Here is a 22,764-nt window from a genome sequence, read left to right as displayed (position 1 = left end):
AGGCACTATACTTTCTTAAGTTAAGAAATAATTACTGAAGTCCTTCTAGGAACAGCCTAGGATTCTTCCTAAGGCTGTTGTTGTTTTTTTTTTTTGAATTGCATTTTTTACCCAGTTTTGTTGAGCTATAACTGACATACAGATTGCATAAATTTAAGGTGTACCGCTTTAATAACTTAGACATAATGTGAAATGATTACCACAGTAAACTTAGTGTACATTTATCATCTCATATAGATATGAGAAAAAAGTGTTTTTCTGGCGATGAGAACTCTTAGGATCTACTCTCTTAATAACTCAAATATACAGTAGTATTAACTATAGGCCTTACGTTGTATTGTTACATCCCCAGTATTTGTTTATCTTATAATTGGAAGTTTTTACCTTTGACCACCTTCACCTAATACCTCCACTAACCACTCTGACCTTAAGTGTAACTGTCAGGTATGAGCATCTGCTAACACCATGGATGGAGGCTTTTCCACTGGTGAGGAGGTTTGTTGATACTCGAAACAGTAGGTTATGAAAGAGTAAGAGGAAGAGTTCTCCAGAAGGTGCATATTGTTTTCATGCCCTTATACATGCTTTTGCCTAGAGTGCCCTTATACCACTTACTCAGTTGTGTAGTTGTTCATTGAAGACTGCTGCCTCTCCTGGACTCTGACTATAATTCTCTGTAGAGAGCATATTATTTTCTGCTTGGTTGTCTCTTCCATTAGACTATAAAGTTCTTGAGTATAGGATTGTATTTTAATTCCTCTAACACTGATACGGTATTATACATAGTCCACAAACAACCTTTGAAATGAGTGATTAAATGATCTTAGGGAGTAGGGCTAGGACCCCAACCTAGCTGGGTAAGTATTTCTTTTTTTTTTTTTTTTTTTTTTTTTAAGATTTTATTTATTTATTTGACAGAGAGACAGCCAGTGAGAGAGGGAACACAAGCAGGGGGAGTGGGAGAGGAAGAAGCAGACTCCCAGTAGAGCAGGGAGCCCGATGCAGGGCTTGATCCCAGGACCCTGGGATCACGCCCTGAACCGAAGGCAGACGCTTAACGACTGAGCCACCCAGGCGCCCCAATATTTCTTGAATATAAGTAATCGAGATCATTGGTTCAGTAATTATTTTTTGATTGCCTTCAGTGTTGATGCGTTTATATTTTAGAACTTCTTAATGGCATATTTCTGTATCATTAAGAGATTCTTTAGTGATCACATTGTATACAGGTTGTTGAAATATATTTTCCTTCAAAAAGCTGGCTTACTACTCATATAAGCTTATGGGAATTTTGAAACTGGTAAACGGGCAGTATTGCTTCTCTAATTTCTACCTAGAATAATAGGCTTTAGAAGTCGTTTGGTTTCTCTTCTTGTCTCCAGGCCAATAGTGTATTAAGCCTCCTAGCTTGTTTGGTAATTCAGGTTGCCTGACTTCTTTTTCTTAAGTACTCTGATGACTCACAAGGCTTAAATAAGCCCAGAAGTTAATTTCAATTTAAATTTCCTCTCCTCAGTATTAGTTATCAAATGCTGCATAACAGATCAGACCAGAAATTAGAGGCTTCAACAGTAATAATCAGTTATTATTGCTCATGGTTTCTGTGTATCTGGAATTCAGAAGCTTGGCTGGGTGGTTTGGTTTGACATCTCTCATGAGGTTTTAGTCAGCAGGGCCTGCTGGCACCTGAAGGCTGGACTTGGGCTGGAGGATACCCTTCTAAGATGGTTCACTTACATGGACTCATCTAAATTAAATATAAAACTTCGGTGTGTCTTGTCTGTATTCTGCGTTCAGTTTATTGAGCCCAGTAAATAATTATGACATTTGAATGCTTCGTAATTAAAATGGGATAGAAGGCATGTGGTAGCTAGCCTCCAGGGTAGCTGCCTAGCATTCACTCCTTTATGTGGTTCTCTCCCTGCTTCTGTATTCCGTCAGGGTTGGCCTGTGTGACCCGTGGAATATGGTATGACAGTGTGTGGATTCCAAGGCCGGGTCATAAATGGTATTACAGCTTTTGTATTAGTCTGTTGGATTGCTCGTTCTGGGGTAAGTCAGCTAGCATGACGTGAGGATACTCAAGCAGCCCCGTGGAGAAGCTCTCATGGGGAAGAATTGAGGCCTGTTGCCAATTGCTCGCACCAATTTGGCAGCCTTGTGAGTGAGCCACATTGAAAGTGAATCCTCCAGGCCAAGTTAAGCCTTCCGGTGCTAACAGCCCTGGCTGGGCTCTGCCTATAATCTCATGAGAGATTGTTCTCTCTCGGTGTTGTAGACCTGTAGTGGACCCTAGCAGGTATTGTTCTATCAAATGACTGTTGATACCCTCTATATACTTAGCACCATGTAAAAGTGTTGCAGTGAATATAAAAATTAAAAAACTTAGGGCCTAGTCTTAATTTCAGTGTTGATCCTCACAGATAAAGAAATTGACCTGTCACAACTTGGTAAAAGACTTTTTTTCTGTTCTTCATGCTTATAAGTTAATGTACAGTTATTAAGAGTTTGTTTTGCCAAGTCTCTTCTTAACCTTTCCTTCAAGATCAAAGCATCATGTAAATGATGATGATTGAGCTTTCTGGACACATTTCCTCATGTTAGGTGCCACGTTCTCTCATCTTCCTGTATCAGCTTTAGGCAATGTTAACACTTTTTAATTTGCAATTAAAAAAAAAATTTGTCTTCTATGTCAAGCCCTTAACTCCCTGAAGGCAGTTCACCCTTATATATTTTTTGAATAAATGATAGGATTGGATTAGCTTTATGATTTTTCTTTATGACTTAGAATATCTTAAATGATATTTAAAAGGGATTTATGGTTCACTTTCACATATAGTGTGATTCGTCACAATAACCTTTTGAGATTAGTGGTTTTATCACCCTTTTAGAGATGCGAAAGCTGATGCTAAAGTGACTTGCCCAAAGTTTATGTTAAATAATTTAAAGGTAGGGTGCAAACACCACTATACCTTTAGGTAATTTTGTAGGGTAATCAATCGGTGGCACGTGTGCTGTTTAGTTTCACTGTGTTGTGGAAACTTTAGTAGTGTGTTTTATGGCATTGAAGCTGGGTATAAAACCACTATTTCTATTTGGTTTTTTGTCTTACTGAAAGTACAGAAAATTTTGTGGCAAAAAAAAAATGAAGTATAAAACAGAAATTTACAAAATTTCATGTCTGGCTTTTGTAGTTTAGTGATACCTTTTGCATTAATTTTTTTCTTTTTTCCTTTTTCTTCCCTTTACACCACTACAAATCTCGTAAAGGTCCGAGGGTCATTTATGTCTTCCTGTTCGATATACACATTCCTTCCCAGAAGCCTTACAGAAGTTCTATCGTGGTGAGTTCAGGTAGGAATTTCTTACGGTCGTTTTATAAATACCTTTATGTGCCATTAGAAATGCTATTGTATAGAACAAGTTAGAGAATATTTGGCTTAGTGCATAGTTATGTATTACTCTTTATGGCTACTGTTATTAGCTGAGTCACACACACCTCTACCTTTCTTCTAGTCCAACTGGAACTGTGTAGAGAAACCCTGACAAATGCCACTTGGCCTGTAACCCAAATGCAAGTAGAGGGGTATTCTCCATCAGTGAGATAGAGGCCATGTTTCTATTTTCTTAACGTTGTTACATGTTCTTAGCAGTTTGGTAGAAAGCTAGTTGAAACTATTGGCCAAAAATAAGCGTTCACGTTCTGAGATTTTATATTTATATCCTCCTCTCCCATCCAGAATGCCCGAGGGTTGGGTTTACTCCACCGTTCTGAGGTTCCCAGTCTCTTTATTTTACATATTTAAGTGTTTCTTTAGTAGGGGGCTGTTTTGTCATATTTCTTTCACTTAATTTGTTCAGTGGTCAGACTATCCTGAAAAGAGAAGAGTGGAGGGAGGAGCTGAGATGGGGTTGGTGATTATAGTAGAGAGAGCCAAGTTGGACGACTTTTTATTTCCTAACTTGGACCAGATTTTTTAGTTTGAGAAAGCTTTTCTGTGTGTGTGTGTGTGTGTGTGTGTGTGTGTGTGAAATTGTATTAAATCTTATTGATTTCTGGAATCATTAGTAATGATTGTAGTTTCTGATCATTTCAGAAGTTTGGCACCTCTACAAATGACCAGTTTATAGCTACCAAGTGGGAGTGTATTTTTATATACTAATCTAGCAGAATCTGCCCCACTGGCTTTTTGATATATCAGTTTTTGGTTTTAAAATCAATGATACCCAATTTTTTTCCTTCTATCAAAAATGTCATTTAAGTTTTAGGTGTAATGTTAAATGTTATAAAATTTGTCATTGATTTCTTTTTTATTGTAAAAAAATCATCATTATAGAACTCCAGGAGAGGGAGTTTTGTCTAACCACCTTAACATAATATTGTTTTAATTTCAGAGTGTTTGTTTTGTTTTTGCATGTTATGCTCTCGTATGAGCAAAATACAACTAACTCTGTCTTACTCAGTATCTTAAATTTAATGGACACTTGATAAAGAATTTGACTTTAATTCAAGTTATGTGGGAGATTTTGTACAAATACATTAGATATTTCTATTATTTTTGAAAAGACAACTAAATCTCTGGATTTGTCTTTGAGGAGGAACCTGTGGGTGTTAGGTGTTTTGGTATAATTTGTTCATGGAATAACGAAGTTTTTAATATGAATTTTTTAATTTGGTGAAATTTTAATGCTAAGTTTACTTTATCTTAACATATCTGCTTTTCCTTCACTCTTCTAAGGTGGTTATGGAGGCAGCGAATCAGGTTGTACCTTGAAGGGACTGGCATAAACCCTGTTCCTGTGGACCTTCACGAACAGCAGCTAAGTTTGAATCAACACAGTAGAGCCTTCAACATTGAAAGAGTTCATGATGAAAGTAGGTAGATTGGGAATTAGACGTGTTTGGGCAATATTTAACTTCTTGTTCCTTTGATTTCTAATTTCTAGAAGTAATAATTTATAATTAACTTATTTGGGGATTTTAGTGCCACTGACCACATTTAAGAAAATACAGCGAACTACTTCAGGTGTAAAATGTAATATGACTAGATACAGAAATAAGAAATAAGTGTATTTCCAGAAGAAATATTTTCTAGGATGGGTTTGAAAACTTGTTGATTATGAAAGAATTATAAAATGTCTAAGAAAATAGTTGATATTTAAGGAAAGATTCTTGGCTTTAATCTTTGAAATGTCAAAAAAGAGAGCAGTAGAAATGACCTAATCTGTAGAAGATTTCTTAATAATTATACATTTGTATAATCATATTTAAATATATCTACCAGTGTTATAGTTGTTGATTAAAACCTTTTTGTTGGGAAATTTTGAATTGCAGCCTTTAGATTTGTGTTTCAGACATCTCTGTAAGCTGCTAAGAGAGTAGTAGTTTAAGGTGATATATGTTCGTTTGTTTTTTTTAATAAGTCTTAAGGTGAAGTCTTAAGCCATTTTTCCCACCTTTTCCAGTAATTTTAAGACTTTCATGATACAGGAAGACCCCAAGAGATCTTACTGACTACCTGTGGACTGTATAAAAAGATAATTTTTTCCTCCTGTGTTTCATTTCTTGGTTCAACTTATCAGGAAAAGCTACCTTTACATATCTGCTTTGTCTCTGTCTTGTCTCATTATTTTCAGAGTTTTTCATGGTGATTTATAGCTTTATAGGTTGGGCTTTTCTTAAACTATGTATTCGTGTCATGTTTTAAAGATTCTAAATTTTTAGTTGGAAATCTTACTTTATCCCTAGCCAAAAGAAGTTATTGCTATCATCGGAGATGTTCGAGATTTGGCTTTGAATTTCAGCGGCTTTATAAGAAAGCTCTAGATCGGTATTCAGAGATTCATTGCTCAGATTCCTGTCTCAGATTTACTGTTTATTTAGTTTTACAAACTAAGGTAATATATATACAAACAAAATCACGTAGTTATTAAGTAACATCCAGGATGTACATATCTAATTAAGGGTATTTGTAGAAAAGAGAAAATGTTCAAAAAAATAATTCAAAGAGATTTCTCAAAACTTAGGTACCATTCTTGGAATTGAAAGGACTCACAAATACTTAGCGTAACTAATGATAAAAGATTTTATACCAAGCTATGTCAGAATACTAGGGATAAAATAAAGTTGCTGTAAGCTTCCAGAGAGGAAGTAGTGGTGGCGATTATTTTATATATGAAGAATCTGGACTCAAACTAGTTTGATTTCTCAGTAGTAACACTGGAAATCACTCTGCTTATTATAATATTTTTGTTAGTAACAATTGTATGACATTTACTTTGTCCAGGGACTACTATAGAGGGCTTTTTTGTGAGTGTTTTTTGTTGTTTGATAGCTTTATTTTGTGAGGAAAAAATCTAGGAAGATTCCAAGGTGTATTTCTCATTTTTTCTAATTAAATTCTCATCAGGTTTGTAGGAAACATTTCTTAGGAAGCTACCATTTGGAATTTTGGAATAGAGGAGTAGGTTTTGAGATTAATAAATATGCCACCATGTTTGATCCCTGATTTAGCTTTCTAATTTAGAACAAAAGATTACAGAGAAAAAAACGTTTTAGTTTTCAGGGTTTTTTTTTTAAATTTTTTTAAATTTATTTTTTTAATAATAATTTTTTATTATGTGATGTTAGTCACCATACAGTACATCCCTGGTTTTTGATGTAAAGTTCCATGACTCATTACTTGTGTATAACGCCCAGTGCACCATGCAATACGTGCCCTCCTTAATACCCGTCACCGGCCTATCCCATTCTCTCCCACCACCACCCCCCGCCCCCGAAGCCCTCAGTTTGTTTCCCAGAGTCCATAGTCTCTCATAGTTTTTTTTTTTTTTTAACTTTTCAGATTAAAAAAAAAATCCTTTACTGGACTGTATTTGTGTACAAGTTAGTGAGGAATACATTTTTATTACCTGTATACTTTGAAGGGAAGATAGGGTTGGTTTATTATTAAAATTTTCATCACATAAACTAGTAACTAGATGTGGCAGTGTTCCTCCAGTGCTACTCTTGCTAAAAACACTCTAAGGTTTTCTGTTTGAGGAGGAAAAAAAAATCTGATCTCCAGTAGATAACAGATTTGGTTTCCAATATGAGCCATGCATGTAATTTGCTGTTTAAATCCGAAGTGGCTCCTGTGGAAGTACTTGATTATTTCCACATCTGAAGCTTGCAGAGAAAAATTAAGTGTGACAACAAGAATCTTATGAGATGGATAAGTCTTATTTCACCACTCTTCAAAAATTGTTTCAAGAAGAATTAAGGTTGGGGCGCCTGGGTGGCACAGCGGTTGGGCGTCTGCCTTCAGCTTAGGGCGTGATCCCAGCGTTCTGGGATCAAGCCCCACATCAGGCTCCTCTGCTAGGAGCCTGCTTCTTCCTCTCCCACTCCCCCTGCTGGTGTTCCCTCTCTCGCAGGCTGTCTCTATCTCTGTCGAATAAATAAATAAAATCTTAAAAAAAAAAAAAAAAGAATTAAGGTTTATTTTGGGGAGAAAGAGAGGCTTCATTGCCGATATGTTAGGTGATTTTGAGGTTCATTATGAATACTCTAAATATGAGATTTAACTTCTGTGTTAATGTTAAAGTATGGATTCTATTGAAACAAAAGTATGAATATTTTAATGTTTTATAAAATTTAAATCCTAATATTTCTAAAACTTAAACAAGTTGTTTTTCTTTTCATTACCTACAGGACCTGAGGCTTCAGGACCCCAGCTTTTGCCAGTGAGGGCACTAAATGAAGTCTTCATTGGGGAGAGTCTGTCATCCAGGTACTTTTAAACCTGTGTGCTTGAGTTTGGAATGTAATGTTTTAGTATTTTTTAGATATTTATTTGATTTCTACAACCTAAGAATTGTGAATAATTAATATGGTATAAGGGATAGAAGTGAATTATTTAATGAAATATTTCCAAAACCTTCTCACACATTTATAATACATGTTAAGAGGAAAGAAGGTTCTATGAGCAAAAAAGTTTGAAACCCCAGGTTAAACAAAGTTATTCAGGTTCTGTTACTACAGAGCCTAATCTATCATATAGGTACTTTATAAATGTTTAAGAGAATAATATACTAGGCATACATTTGCAGTTATAAAACTTTTATAGACAGTCCATATTAAAACTTCCCAACTAATTATCTTAATAAGGTTCCTTAAGGCTGATTTGTTTGCTTATTTTTATCCAGGATCCAGTTAAGGATTATGCATTGCATTTTGCCATTACGGCCCTTTAGAATTAAGAATCATTCCTTAGTCCCACCCCTGTTTTGTCATTCCTGATATTAATATTTTTGAATAGTCTAAGCCAGTTGCTTTGCAGAATATCCCTTGTTTTAGATTTGTATGATTTTTTTTTCTCTGCATAAGATTCAGACTAAACAATTTTTGGCAGAAATACTACTACATCATAAGCCGAGTGTATGGGCAGTTTAAGATTTGTAACCATTATTAGCAAAAACTAAGGTTAATAAAGTTCTTCATTAGGAGTATAAAAGTATAATATGGTTTTATTACTGAGGAAATCTGTTTGGTGGGTGTTGAATATAATTTAGCCTTAAATGGTCAGCAGAATTTTTTTTTTTCAAAACTTTCATGTGATATTACCAGTTATAAAATGACTGCCATAATGTAATGTTTTTTTAACTCCTGGTTGTCATTTAGAACTTGCCTTCTCATTTTTGTAGATATAAGTAAATTAGGGGTGGAAAACTAGAGATGAGTCTCTGTCCCACTTTGCTGCTCTCAGAACTGTGTGACCCTTTGAAGGTCATGTAGTTGTTTCGCTAGTTTACTGAGAGTCCCATATATTCTGAAATTCTGTTTGTTGATCTGTCTTTTCATAAGAAGTTTAATTATGGTGGGAAGTATTTGTCTTAATTAAAAAAGATATCTGTGTTTTACCCAATGACTAACTCAGTACTGAAAAGAACAAAGCCTGATTCAGTAGAATGCTTTGAACAATCTTTATCAGTCGTAATTATTTTGATTAATGTAATTTTAAATTTATTCAGTAAAATGTATGGTGTACCTGCTACGTGCTATATGCAAGTCACTAGGGATGTCAAGGTAAATAAAGGTAGTAAATAACATCTTATTTTTTTGAAGGGTGATAAAATACATAATTTTAAAAAGTAATTAAAAGTAAAATTCTTTGAAGAAATCAAATAAAAATATATTCTTTAAAGAACATAAAGTGTAAATATACTTATTTTAACATAGTAATAAGACCCATGCTATACATAAACTGTTTTCTTTTGCTCTATATCAAGTTTGAAGCAATATGGAAATGAATAATGGATACTTTGTGATAGGGGAGGCAGGAAATGTAATTCTAATTAGTGATTAATCATGATTACTAAAAACATAAGGCAGAGAGCAACAACTTTCAATGAAATTGGAGAATGTCTGCATTAGATGACAAATGAAATCTTGCCATTTACAACAACATAGGTAGACCTAGAGGGCATTCTACTAAGTGAAATAAGTCAAAGACAATTACCTTGTGATTTCACTCAATTGTGGATTTTAAGAAACAAAACAAACAAATAGAAAGAAGAGAAAAAAGCAGACTTAAATACAGAGAACAAATTGGTAGTTGCCAGAGGGGAAAGGAGGTTAGGTGAATAGAGGGGATTAAGAGTAATACTTATCTTGATAAGGGCTGAGGAACGGATACAGTTGTTGAGTTACTATATTGTATACCTGAAACTAATACAACACTGTAGGTTAATTAAACTTGAATAAAAAATAATAAAATAGATGACAAAGGTAAAAAAGTTATTGAGTTTATGCTGATTCTAGAGAAGCCATTTAATGGCTTATGTTATCGTTTGTGTATTTTAAAGGTTATAACTTCCAAGAGCTTCTACTAGTGTTGCTTTGTAATTTGTACTTACTAAAAATCAAATAACTTAAAAAGGAGGAAAACTGGGATCAACTGACAGACTTCTGGGAATTCAGTGAAGTCCCACTAGATTATAGACTGATTTTTTTTTTTTCTGTGGCAGCAGTGATTTGGTTAGTTTATCTCCAAATAATGTCTGATGCTGCTGCTTTTTGTGTTGAGCCTCCCCTTATATCCTTACTAAGATGAGGACAGCAGTGGGTTCGCTTCTGATGCTATTGAGAAAGTTTTCACTACAGGAGGTATTAGAACTTATTTTCAAGGACTCCTTAGGCAGAAAGGAAATGAATACTTACTGGATGGCTGCTCTGTGTCAGGCTTTGTGTATACTGTGTGTATTACCACATTGCACGCTCAGAGCAACCCTGTGAGAAAGGTAGTTGTATGTATCCGTGAAAAAGTGACTGGGAGAGTTCACATAACTTGCCCATGGTCCTATCATTAGTTAGCATCAGAACTGTCATGTATACCCAGTACTTCTGACTCCAGGTCCTATATTGAGGCTTCACTGTGCCCTGGAAACTTAAGAGCTTTGCTTGGAAAATATGAAGTGCAGCAATATTATTCCTGCCTCATTTATAATGTTCTTAGATTTAAGAACATTTTAAAAGCCCAATTTTTTTTTGTTTTCTATTCTAACCTAGAATGTCTTATTCTTGGGCTGTAGCAGTGGACACTTTAAGAAGAAGTATACCCACTCTAAAGGGACTGTGAGTTTTATTGCTGCCTTAAAAGAAATAATTTCCCTGAAACAAAAATTCCGAGTTGACTAATCTTGATAAACCTGCATGTGAGAATGACACTAAATTTGCTCATCATTTTGGGCTCAACACCCCTTACCTGACTATACTTTTCTTCCTCTCCACCTGTTTCTCTTCTATCCCCACTTACCTCTAATCTCATTTGTTTCTATGTGATTCTGGCATAATAGCAGCCATTCCTATAGAGTTGACTGGCTTGTCTGAATGTAATAGGCTCCTAATTGCCTAAAATTCCTAATTTTGTAGGAAGACATAACAAAGCTATGAAATAGATTAAATGTGAATATGAGAGTCTGCTATCTTTTCTGAAGAATGGTGACTTCAGAGAAAACATGAAAAGAAGTTGTGCCATGTAAAACCTTTACAGATTGAGTTTGGCAGGAGAATTGAGGGTTAAGAGATAAATTATCCATTGAGTGTTAGTGTTTGCAAGCATGTCTAATAATTGTCATTATTGGAAAAGCTATATTAAGAATTTAACTTTTTTATTTGCTGGACAAAAATAACCCAGTGTTGATCAATGACACCATTATTTTAAGATATAGTTTTACAAAATAGGCGTTTACATGATTCAAGAGGTTTTTTTTTAATAACTGCAAATTTATATATTCATGCAGTTAAAGAAGTGTCACTTTTGCTGGTGTCAGAAAATCCATTTGATTTCATATTTATGAAATACTCTAAGAAATAGAAATTTTTAAAGAAATCATAATTCGAGTTTTATTCCTAGTTTTGTCCACTGATGCAGTACTAGTTGAGAATTTTCTTTAGAACTTTATCTCTCTTAGCTTACTATAAATTCAAAAGGCACATCAGTATGTAACTTAAACACAAGTTGAGCAGAAACTTCTGGCAACTTGAGGGGTTAGATACAGACTTGGAGCTACCGAGGACTAGCTAGCTACCAAGAATGAAACTCACATTAAGAATGGTATTTTCTTTTTGAATTCTGAAATAAGGCTCTGTGTGTGTTAGATTCCGTAAAAACGGTAGAAGCTATGGTAGGTAAAAATTTACAAGCAGCCCTCGTTTGAAATGTTGAAATATTGATAGAAAGGAGCATATGAATCAGAGGGATGGAGATATGCAGATTTTTTTTTTTTTTAAACTTTTTCACTTACTCAGTATTGGTATTAGCATCATGGTATGCGTGCCTACTAAGTCAGGTATGTCTAAGTCTAGCTGGCCCACTTAGATTTCATTAGTTCTGAAGAAATGATGTTTGTCTTATTTACTGTGAGCCATAAGTTCAGCAAATCCAGTGTTATATTCTCAATTCATAGGGCTTCCTACTATGAGATTTCAGTTGATGATGGTCCATGGGAAAAACAGAAGAGTTCAGGGCTCAATTTGTGTACTGGAACAGGATCAAAGGCCTGGTGAGTAGCTTGGGATGTTGCTTATTGACTTTTGTGAAATATTTTAAGTAATGTAATTTACTCGAGGCTGCACGTCGGTTTATCTAAAGCCTCTGATATGCAAGAGGTAGCCTGGTGGTGGTATGTTGGTTGGCTCACTTTCTGCTTTACTCATCAGTTGGGTCCAGAAGTCCTGCCTTGACTGTAGATTAGAGCGGTAGCCTGGATTTGGTCATTATCTAGCCTATTGCACTAAGTTTGTAAAGAGAAAGAAGAAAATGAGGAATGTTTTAGGGGATTATATATGTTTTTTTAATGAAAAATACTTTAAATAATCATGAAGAAATGAAAACAAGTTCTGTAACACAAGAGCAAATGCCCCGGAGGTGTTTGCGGCAAAGGCCTAACTGGAGATAACTTGGGCTCCTGTCTCTTGTTTACGCTCTCACCTCTCTCTGGGTAATTGCTGCTGCTTCTTGGTTATACACATGCAGATGCCTCCCAGACTTTCATCCGGAGCTCTCTTGTCTCCTGAGCACAAACTCCTATCTGAAAATTACCTACCAAAGAGTGTGTTAATAGACCTTCAAATTCAATACATTCAAAACTAAATTTATTATCTTCAGTTTTTCTCCCTGTGATCCCTGTATGGCTTAATAGGATCACTGTTACCCTGAGTTCATGCTCTAGAGGAAAAAAACCTTACTCCCCCAATCGTTGCTCTTACTTTTGAGTCTCCCTGTTCTCCCCTTTACACATACCAGTCTCTGAATCCTGCCAGTCACACTTCCGAAGTCCTTGCCCCTTTCTTTCAATTCCTCCTGCTATTTCTTTGGTCCAGGCCTCCAGCTTTGTGGTGAATATTCTTTGTGCCTCACCCTTTATTCTTCAGGCTGTCATCCAAACTGCCAACAGCGTAATATTTCTAAAATGTAGATAAATTTGGCTATATGCCTTCTGTGCTGTAAAAGTTTCATTTACTTCTGACTATGTTCAGATTACTCAGTCTGTGTGTAAGACCCTTTAAATGTGACCTAAGGAACCTTCCCAGCCTATTGCTGCCCTACCCTCACCCACCAGCACGCTGGGACACTGCAGGCTACTTGAAATTCTCAGCACAACACGTTCTCTCTGGGCTTTTTGTTTTTGCTCAGTGCATCTTCTTCTTGGGTTGAATGCCTGAACATTCTCCACTTTCCATCCCCTGGCTGAAAAATCCAGTCTTCAAATGTCATTCTGTGTAGGAAATCCTTACTAGGATCTCGTTCTTTTCATCAGCATAACGAACCCTTTCGGTGCATCCCTCGCACTTTTTCCTCATAGCACTGTTACATCACTTACCACATTATCAGTTCTCTAACTGGCTGACACCCGGCTGGTTCAAGCAACTTGAGGCATTTGGGATGGTGACTCATGGTTTTGTGTGTGGGTTTTTTTTTTTTTTCCTCAATTTTTTGTGTGTATAGCATGACCTAATATATATTCACTCAGTTTATTTTTAAATAAATGCATGCTCACAAATACAGTGGAAAACAGTACTTATTAAACTGTGATTTTAAGTTTGGGTAGTTTAAAATGGAGTAATACTTTTTCAGTATAACTTTTTAAAACTTTTTATTGTGGAAACATTTATATGTAAGATTAGACAAAATAGTATCATCAATATCCATATACCCATTAGGCAGTTTCAGTGATTATCAGCACATGCCCAACCTTTTCCTTTGTTCCCCTACTGTCTCCTTTTGTCTCATAGTATTTTGAATTAATTTTCAGACATCACATTCATAAGTACTCTATAACTTCACATCTTTTAAAAAAAATCCTCATCTTTGTCAAATAAATGAACCTTTGGAGAAAAATGAAAAGTATTATTTAAAGATTGGATAATATCTCATTTTCTTGAGGGCCAATGAGAACTACATTTCTAAAGTGACTTTAAACAATAGTTGTTTGAAAAAATAAATTTAATCTAAAATGTTATAAAATTATTGTGTAGCCCTCTCATAAAATGAAAACATTACAGTTAACTGCTTTAATTCATCATAACATCTGTTCTGCTCACCGTGATGTGTTACTTGTTGAAAACTATTGAGAATCAGAAATGGTTTCCTAGATATTTCTCTTTTCCTAGTATTCTGATCCCCCCCCTCCCGAAAGTGGGCAAAGTGGTATAACTGAAAAGAGTACTAGCCAGGAAGTTAGAGCCCTGGCGAAACCACCAACTAGCTCTGTGATCTTGTACAAGTTTCCTTTTCTGCAAAGTGAGGGGAAATGGAACAGATAAAATAAGATTACTTTATCTTCCGACCTGTGAGTCTGTAGGCTCTGTTTTATGCGTTATAATACAAGCTATCAGTTACTTAGCCCCTGCTACTTTGAGTACACTGTGCTAGGTGCTTTTTATACTTTGACAATATTCTTACAGAAATCTTGCAAGAAAGTAGTTGTATCCCTGTTTTATAAAGGTAGAAATTGAGGCTTTGCAAGGATAAATAATTAGGGTGAGGTCACAACTAGTGTCAGAAACTGGGTACAAGCACAGGTGTGCTTGACTACAAAACCAAGGCCTTTTTGACTGCCAGCTTTGTAAATGCAGAGGGGGAGCTGTCTATAGAATTCCTACAGTTCAAAGATGTGTCACTAGGTTGTATTGCAGAATTATCAAGGTAAACTTGCTAATCTTAGTGAAATAGTGGTTATGCTTAAAGGCAGTGAATCAGCTTTGACTTTTGCATTGGGGTGTGTGTCAATGTCTGTGTGATTTTGATAGTTTTAGTTTTCACCTTTTAGTAGTAAGAAGAGCATAAAGAGTAAGAGCCATTAGGCTTGTGAAGTAGTCCTGCCCTCCACTGCCACACACCTTAGAGCTGAGTCCTGTGTTGATGTTGGACATGAGTAAGTATGGCTTAGATTAGGATTTCAGTCTTTTCTATGTTGCTTATTAAAGTCTCCTGTTGTCTCCGATGTTGTGGTCTAGAAATCTCTGTCCCTAACTATATCCTGTCCCTGCCACCTTAGTCACTCAGCCTCTTTCTTCTCTGTTCAGCCCTACGTAGCTTGCTTGCTTCTAACATCTTCTACCTTACTCCCGCCCATTACTGATCGTTCGTTTGCTGTGATTGCATTTCCCATTCGTCTTTTGTTCTTTTTCTCTTTAGAAAATGGGGGGAGTGAAGAGAAGCCTGGGGGCCAGAAGGGCTGAGGGAAAGCTATACATTTCTGTACATTAATAACTTTGTCAAACTACCATTTCTAAGCTGCTTCTTTGTCTTGAGCTTACATATATTATTTAAATTTTCAAAAATACTCTGGAAGTAAATGATTTTATTTTTATTAATAGAACATTATTCACAAGTCTCAGCAGTTTCCTAAAGCCATGTGGCTAATAAATGGTTGAAGACAGGATTTAAGTTCTGGACTTAGCTCTCAACTGTAGACCTCAGGAATCACTGGAAAGAAAGGAACAGAATAGCCTATTTCTTTTACTCTTTTAATTCTTGATCCAGAGAGAGAGAAATTTTCCTACGTGACCTCTCAGTCCTTGCTTTGAATATGAAATGTGGACATGTATAACTTTGGATAAGATAGTTATTGTAACTGATAAACTCCCAATCTCAGTGACTTAACACAATAGAAGTTTATTTCTTGTTCTTATAAAGTCCAAGTAGGGTCCTCCCTGGGAGGTGGAGCTCTAAGTGGTGACTCAGGGATCCAGGCTCCTTCCAACATGTGGCTCAACCATCTTTTAAACGTAACTCCTGAAGTCCCTCTACTTATATACATCAAGCCACAGAAGGAGGAAAAGCCTGGAGGATCACCTGTGGGAGGCTTATGGGACACACGCTTAGACGTGTTGTGCATGACTTCATTCCTGTAGCTAGAACTCAGTCACATGGCTTTATGCCAGGAAAGGATGGAGAAGATAGCCTGATTATGCACACACACCCCTCCACACCCTCCATCCCCCCACCTCCTCACACACTCCCCCCCCCCACACGTGTGTGTACACACACACACACACACACACACACACACACACGCATGCAGAGAGTCTGGGGATTAGGTATCCCATTTTGCATTTCTAAAAATTCCTCCACAGGACAGAGGAGGTAAGGGTTATGTTGCATAGCAAGTTGTCTCTGAATTGTCTCATTGTTATTTCTGTCCTCTTCCTAGTGTAGAATTAGCTACATTCACTGGGAGAAGTACTACAGAGTTCAATCACATATATTTCTGTTAGTTTTTAGGACTGTTGCCAGTCCCCCTCCTCCATACGTTCTGTCTTAGCCAACTTAAGGGTGAGTGTTCTTAAGTGAAGAGAGAAAGCTTTGCTAGCTTAAGATAGGGGATTTAATATGTCTTTCAGTGGGATTGTCTTTAGTGGAAGTCATGTGTGATTTCAAGTGGGAACGGTCAAAATGCTGAAGGTTGTAGACCTAAGAAACAAGTCATCATGTGCCAATACCATCGTAGGCATATAGTTTGTCTTTGACGTAGAATATAAACCACTCCTAAAGGGACAGTGAACTGGCTGAGATCCAGGTTGCAACCATAGGAAATTCCTCTTATTTTAACTCCCAAGTCAGAGGACTTAGTTTGGCTTGTCTTGTGGTATCCCGAATAAGTCCTAGCTCTAGGGCTATTAGATCAAGTCGTATGAGACTTTTGTTCTCTTAAGTCTTAACTTCAATATTTTAATTCAATGGAACCCTAATAAACATAGCTCATTTTATGTGACTTTTAATTTAGAGTTGTAAAACAGTATCTTCCAATAATGTGACTATTCAGAAGAATTAAAATATAACTCATGCACATCTCTTTCACTTGATTTTTTTTTTTTAAAGATTTTATTTATTTATTTGATGGAGAGAGAGACAGCCAGCGAGAGAGGGAACCACAGGCAGGGGGAGTGGGAGAGGAAGAAGCAGGCTCCCAGCAGAGGAGCCTGATGTGGGGCTCGATCCCAGGACTCTGGGATCACGCCCTGAGCCAAAGGCAGACACTCAACGCCTAAGCCACCCAGGCGCCCCTCACTTGATATTTTCATTCAGTATTGGGTTCTTGCCATGAGCCAGGTGGTGCCGCAGATGCCTGGCCTTGCAGTGCATGGCAGTAATTCTAATGAGATAGGTATTGCAAACCTCATACTAAACAATGAGTCAGGACCCTTAAAAGTATTTTGCTTCATGCCACATAGTAAGCATGAGCAAAGGTACAGAGGCAGGAATGGGCTTGGTGTGGTTGCACTATGAAATTGGAGAGTAGATAATGGTGAAGAATAGAATAGGCAATGGCTGGATTTGGGATTTTTTTAGCATAGGGATATGGTGTGTGAATGACCCTAAATTTTTAATATAAAAATTTGTGTATCTGTTTTATTAAAAGAATGCCCAAAATGTCACCACATTTCTCAAAATGTGAAAGGTATAGGTTAGGGTATGCAAGTGTACCGATTACTCCCCCTCCTCAGAAAGGTTAAGAGTCACTGAATTATGTTGAGTGTGTGTGGGTCATTATCTGAGGACATGTGAGAAGAGCTGTAAGGCAGCAGCAGAATTCTGAATCACTGGAAAGAGTGAAAACACACACACACACACACACACACACACATTCCATAACCATCTTTGTAGACCTAAGGACAGAGCTACTTTTAAGTGATTCATGTCTGTGTCGATGTTTGTTAAGTCGTTAAGCAAGGCATCACACAGTAGTAAAGATTTCTCATCTTTTCTGTTTTAGTACAAAAAGGTATCAAATGAAAAGCGAGTCTTTCATTTCATATCTCTAATACTAATCTCCAGGCACAGCCATATGTATATGAGGTATATATGACTTTCCTGTTTGTTTATACTACATAATGCCTTTGGGTTTTACCGTAACATCTCCATTATCTATCAGCATATCCAGTTCTATTTTATTCTTTTTAACATCTACATAGTAATATATTTAACCTGCTTCCTGTGAATATGAGTTGTTTTGCTATTATAAACAATGTTTCAGTAAATTTCCTTGTACATGTCTTTGTGTATTATAAATATAAGTATATTTTAGGATAAATTAGTAGATTGGAGAATATGTTCACTTTAAATTTTAATAGTGCAGAATTGCCCTCCAACTGCAACTTCCATACTCCCATCAGTGTATGAGAATGTTTTTTTGATACCAATGCCAATATATCATTAGTCTTTAATTTGTATTTCCTTAAGTAGGAGTAAAATTGAACACTTTTTCATATAGGCCTGTAAACTGTTTGTGTACTTTGCCCTGTTTGTGTACTTTGCCTACTTTGTAAAACTGGCTGAAGTGGCTATTGTCTTTTGGTTGTTTTTTTCTTGATAATTCTAAGAGTTTTTTGTATATTAAGTAGGTAATTCCTTTTTCATTTTTAGTATGTTTTTAGAAGTAAAGAACTTATGTGATGTTTGTTTCTAGGTCATTCAATATTAACAGGGTTGCGACTCAGGCTGTGGAGGATGTTTTAAATATTGGTGAGTACCAAAATAGCTATTATGTTACAATTATATGCTATATAATGTATATATTTTATTATATGTTAGCTATAAATGACGCAAAATATTTAATCAAGATATTTCCCCCTTTCCTTTTTCAATAGCAAAACGACAAGGAAATTTAAGTCTTCCATTGAACAGAGAATTGGTAGAGAAAGGTCAGTGACTAATAATCATAATTACTAACAGCTAAGTTCTGCATTCATCTTGAGGACGTTATTGTGAAGTTTACTTGTCTAATTAGCAAAGCATAGTACTTTTTTGACTCAAACAGGCTCTTAATATCCCTTTATGTATATTTAAGCAATAATACATTTAGAGCTGGACTTTTTATATATTTTTGTGAACTATGAAATATAACCTTTATGTCAAAGCAGTGTTAACTACAAACATTTCCTGGGGGATAGGAAAATAAAGAAAAATACAGATCTGGCAAATAGGAAATGCTTACCTAAACTCAGTATGCCATTAATAGCCTCTGAATGAAATGGAATTCACTGAGCTGTGAATGCTTATCTTCACATCCACTAAAATGTTCTTTTTAACTTTCGACTGCCTACTCCTGCCCAGTTGCTTCAGGGTTTCCTTGAGATAGATAACTGGCCCTATTGGGAAAGAATACTACTGATCAGGGAGTTTGAAGACCTGGGCTCCAATCCCAGACCAGTCACTTACTAAAAATATGAGCAAGACTGATTCCATTCCTCTACTTCCTGGACTGTAAAATGAGGATGTTGAAGTAGATTGGTAATGAATTCATAGGGATTCTTCAACTTCATTCTTAAATTTTTTTTTCTAAATATTTTAATTCCTAAATTGGAAAACACATTTCTTTGATTTGCATATGAAATTAACTCACCAAAGTCCCATCTCATCTGTCAGGAACATTTTTGTACAGACTTCACACTAAAGCTTTCCTTTCTGTCTCTGTTAATTGAAGAATATCCTAAGATTTCAAGCTCAATTATTTTTTAAAAAATCCAAACTTTTTCATAGTGCATCTACTTACATGTATAACCGTGTCAGTTCATTTATGTGTAGATTTTGTATTTCCAGTAAGACTTCCTTTGTTGGGGTCCTTTAATAGTTTGAAAACAGGACTCAATCTCTGAAGTCCTTTTCAGCTCTCTAAAATGGACTTTCTCCCTCTCTCAATTGGAGACTAAAAAGATTAACATGAAATCTGTGTCAAAGAAAGGAAAATTAGGTATTTATAGTAATTGATTCATTATATAATTTAACTTAAAACATAATTATATAAAACAACTGAAATTTATACCAGGCATGTAAACTTAAGGTTTTATATAAAATATATAAAATACAGTGATTTTTCTGCTTTATTGAATGAATGTTACTCCTTTGACTGTCCTTAGAAGCAATAGTGAATGCCAGGGTGCAGTCACTGTTACAGACATTTTTGGAACTACTACTTTCAGAGCTAGCACTTTTTTTTTTTTTTTTTTTTAAAGTTCTCTCTGTGCCCAACATGGGGCTGAAACTCACGACCCCGAGATCAAGAATCACATGTATTTGCTTGAGCCAGCTAGGTGCCCCTGGAATTAGCACATTGTGTGTGTGTGTATTCCCAGAGAAGCAAATTTTTATTTTTGAGAGTGAATTAGATTTTTTTTTTCAAAGAGCCAAATAATTTAAGTGAAATTTTGGTAAATAAGCTAGATTATCTGACAGTCTCATGATTTGTTTTAATATATGGTGTTCAACTGAACATTCTTACAAGCCTGATTTCTTTGTACAGTTGTTTTTAACCAATTTGTGCTTTCCTATCAACTTTTATATGCCTCTTGGTTATGAGAAACAGGACTCAAAGATTTCTAAAAATATCTTGAGTAATCGCAGTTTCATAAGAGAAAGCAAAGCATATTGCCTGTCATTGCTTAAGACTGCATTTTATATCAAGACAATTAACTTATGAACACTTGGACATGGTATTTTGGAAGGGAGACTGTTGGAGCTCAAGTTCCGTTTGAATGCCTCAAGATACTAGTTTCTTCCTTCTGTTTAATTACTGGTTTTGTAGCCCACCCCCCGTATGTCTATTTCTGCTATATTGTGATTGATACAGGCTTTGATGGCCTAATCTTGGAACCTAATCATCATAAGTTTTTTTGTTTTTAATGGAATGCGTTGTGAGTTCCAAGAAACTTGATGCCAAACAGACCTTTGGAACAGAGTTGCTTTTAAGTTGGGGATAGGCTCGTGTTCGTTTTTCATTTTGCACTTCTCAGAAGTGACCATCTTTCATTGAATGCGCTAATACTTTTTTCCTGTATAGTAACAAATGAATATAATGAATCGCTGCTCTACAGTCCAGAAGAACCAAAAATACTTTTCAGTATTCGAGAACCAATAGCAAACAGAGTTTTCTCCAGCAGTCGTCAGCGTTGCTTCACCTCAAAGTAAGCTTCCAAAGGCTGACTTGTGACTGTGCTTTCATGTAATTATAAAGGAGTCTTGGTTTTAAAGTATGCAGTTTGATGAAATGCACTCAAACTTAATCTGGTAGGAAAGGTATAGAACTCGTGGAACTAATGAGGTGTCATGCTGTACCCTGGTGAGAATGGTATTTTCCGTTCTAACATACTGTACCACTTTAGAGAAACTGTAAGTGACTAGAAGGGGCATAATTATTTAAGTAGGTGATGTGGATTTGTTGTTTGAATATATTAAGACACAAGAAGATCAAATTATCACTTAAAACTGGAAACCAACTTTTTTTCATATGCTATGGGATAAAAGCAGGATAAATATTCATATAAAACCTCAGTTGTATAGCAGTAAACGACTCATTTCTGTCACCTTTTCCCTAAAAGTGACCCCCCCTTTCCCATATCTATCAGATTTGATTTTTTTGGAAGGGTGGATATAAAAAAATATATAATTTATTTTGTAAAGATTGTCCAATTTTCTGAACCAAAAAAACTGAAAAAAATGTCATCTGTCTCATGGCAGGCAAGGAATGGTTTAATTTTGAATTCCTGCTTATATAGTGTACATAATTCTTTTTTGAAAATACTGTTGATTTTTTTCTAGGAAAAACACTCAAGGAAACTCATTTTACTCATTTGAGAGTTAATTTTGATTACTCAATAAATCTATACTCAGTTTAGGTGAGATGACAAAGACATTTAAATTTTTGCTTATTTAAACAGAATAAGCTTCATGACTTTGGCAGTTGGACGATATTTCTTAAACATGTCCTAAAAAGCACTTAACAAAAGATTGACAAATTGAACTATATTAGAATTAAGAACTTCTGTTAATCAAGACAACATTAAGGGAAAAAAAGGCAAGCCACGGAGTGAGATATTTGCAGTACCTATATCCAACAATGGACTTCTGTCCCGAATATTATAAAAATTCCTACAAACTCCATAAGAAAAGGCAGCTTAGTAGAAAAACTGCCAAAGTTTTGGACAGGCATTTCACAGAAGAAGGTATCCAAATGGTTAAGTGTATAAAAAAGACCCTTGGCCTTATTATTCATGTGGGAAATGCAAATTAAAACTACATATTCTGCTACCATATACACTCGCCAGAAGAGCTGAGATGCTAGCTGTTGTAAGGTGGGAGTAACTGCAAGCTACATATTGTTAGGAGTAGTTTGGAAAGTTGTTTGGCGGTTACCTACCAAAGCTGAATCTAGCACACGCAGTGAGCCAGCAGTTCCACTCTTAGGTGCATGTCCAACAGCAATGTATATACACAAATGTCTGCAACAAAAGATGTTCAAGAATATACATAGCAGCACTACTTACCATAGCAAAAACGCAGGTGTCAGTGAATAGAAGGGAACCATCCATTTTGGTATTTTCATACAATGGAAGTGTTTTCATACAGCAATGAAAATGAACGTACTACTACTACCGGTAATAACCATGGATAACTTTCACAAGTATATTATTAAGCAAAGGAAAGCTAGACACAGCTGACCTATTCTTCCATTTATATAACGTTTAAGAACAAACAGAGCTATTACTACTATGGTGACTGACATTAGGATAGTGCGTGTGTACGAAAGAGCGGGGCCAGTGGCAGTGAGGGGGCCACTGGGGAACATTTGACTCCTGATTTGGGTGACGAATGAGTACCCAGATGTGTTCGTTGAGCTGTACACTACAGATCTGTGCCTCTTCGTGTGTTATACTTAAGTAAAAGCTATCTGAAAATGGTCACATTCTTGTTCAGTATTGTAATAGTAATAACATTTTTT

At 35.9% G+C, this 22,764-nt stretch overlaps 1 protein-coding gene across 7 annotated transcripts in view; it reads left to right on the top strand.

The window, feature by feature from the left end:
• Positions 1 to 22,764, top strand: part of NADK2 (NAD kinase 2, mitochondrial) — a 42,561-nt gene that overhangs the window by 17,518 nt on the left and 2,279 nt on the right. For 4 of the 7 annotated variants that reach the window (XM_026506821.4, XM_026506825.4, XM_026506823.4 and 1 more), the window contains 8 exons: positions 3,271 to 3,354; positions 4,740 to 4,876; positions 7,694 to 7,772; positions 10,550 to 10,615; positions 11,950 to 12,045; positions 18,457 to 18,512; positions 18,638 to 18,691; positions 20,827 to 20,950. In XM_026506821.4, the coding sequence (XP_026362606.1) occupies positions 3,271 to 3,354; positions 4,740 to 4,876; positions 7,694 to 7,772; positions 10,550 to 10,615; positions 11,950 to 12,045; positions 18,457 to 18,512; positions 18,638 to 18,691; positions 20,827 to 20,950 (696 nt within the window). The remainder of the gene's footprint in view (positions 1 to 3,270; positions 3,355 to 4,739; positions 4,877 to 7,693; positions 7,773 to 10,549; positions 10,616 to 11,949; positions 12,046 to 18,456; positions 18,513 to 18,637; positions 18,692 to 20,826; positions 20,951 to 22,764) is intronic. The other 3 variants (XM_026506822.4, XM_048224244.2, XM_048224243.2) reach the window with 1 other exon arrangement.

Source organism: Ursus arctos, unplaced genomic scaffold (genome assembly GCF_023065955.2).
Source record: "Ursus arctos isolate Adak ecotype North America unplaced genomic scaffold, UrsArc2.0 scaffold_15, whole genome shotgun sequence".
Taxonomy (NCBI): domain Eukaryota; kingdom Metazoa; phylum Chordata; class Mammalia; order Carnivora; family Ursidae; genus Ursus; species Ursus arctos.
Note: the sequence above shows the minus strand (reverse complement) of the source record. Positions and strands in the feature narration are given on the sequence as shown.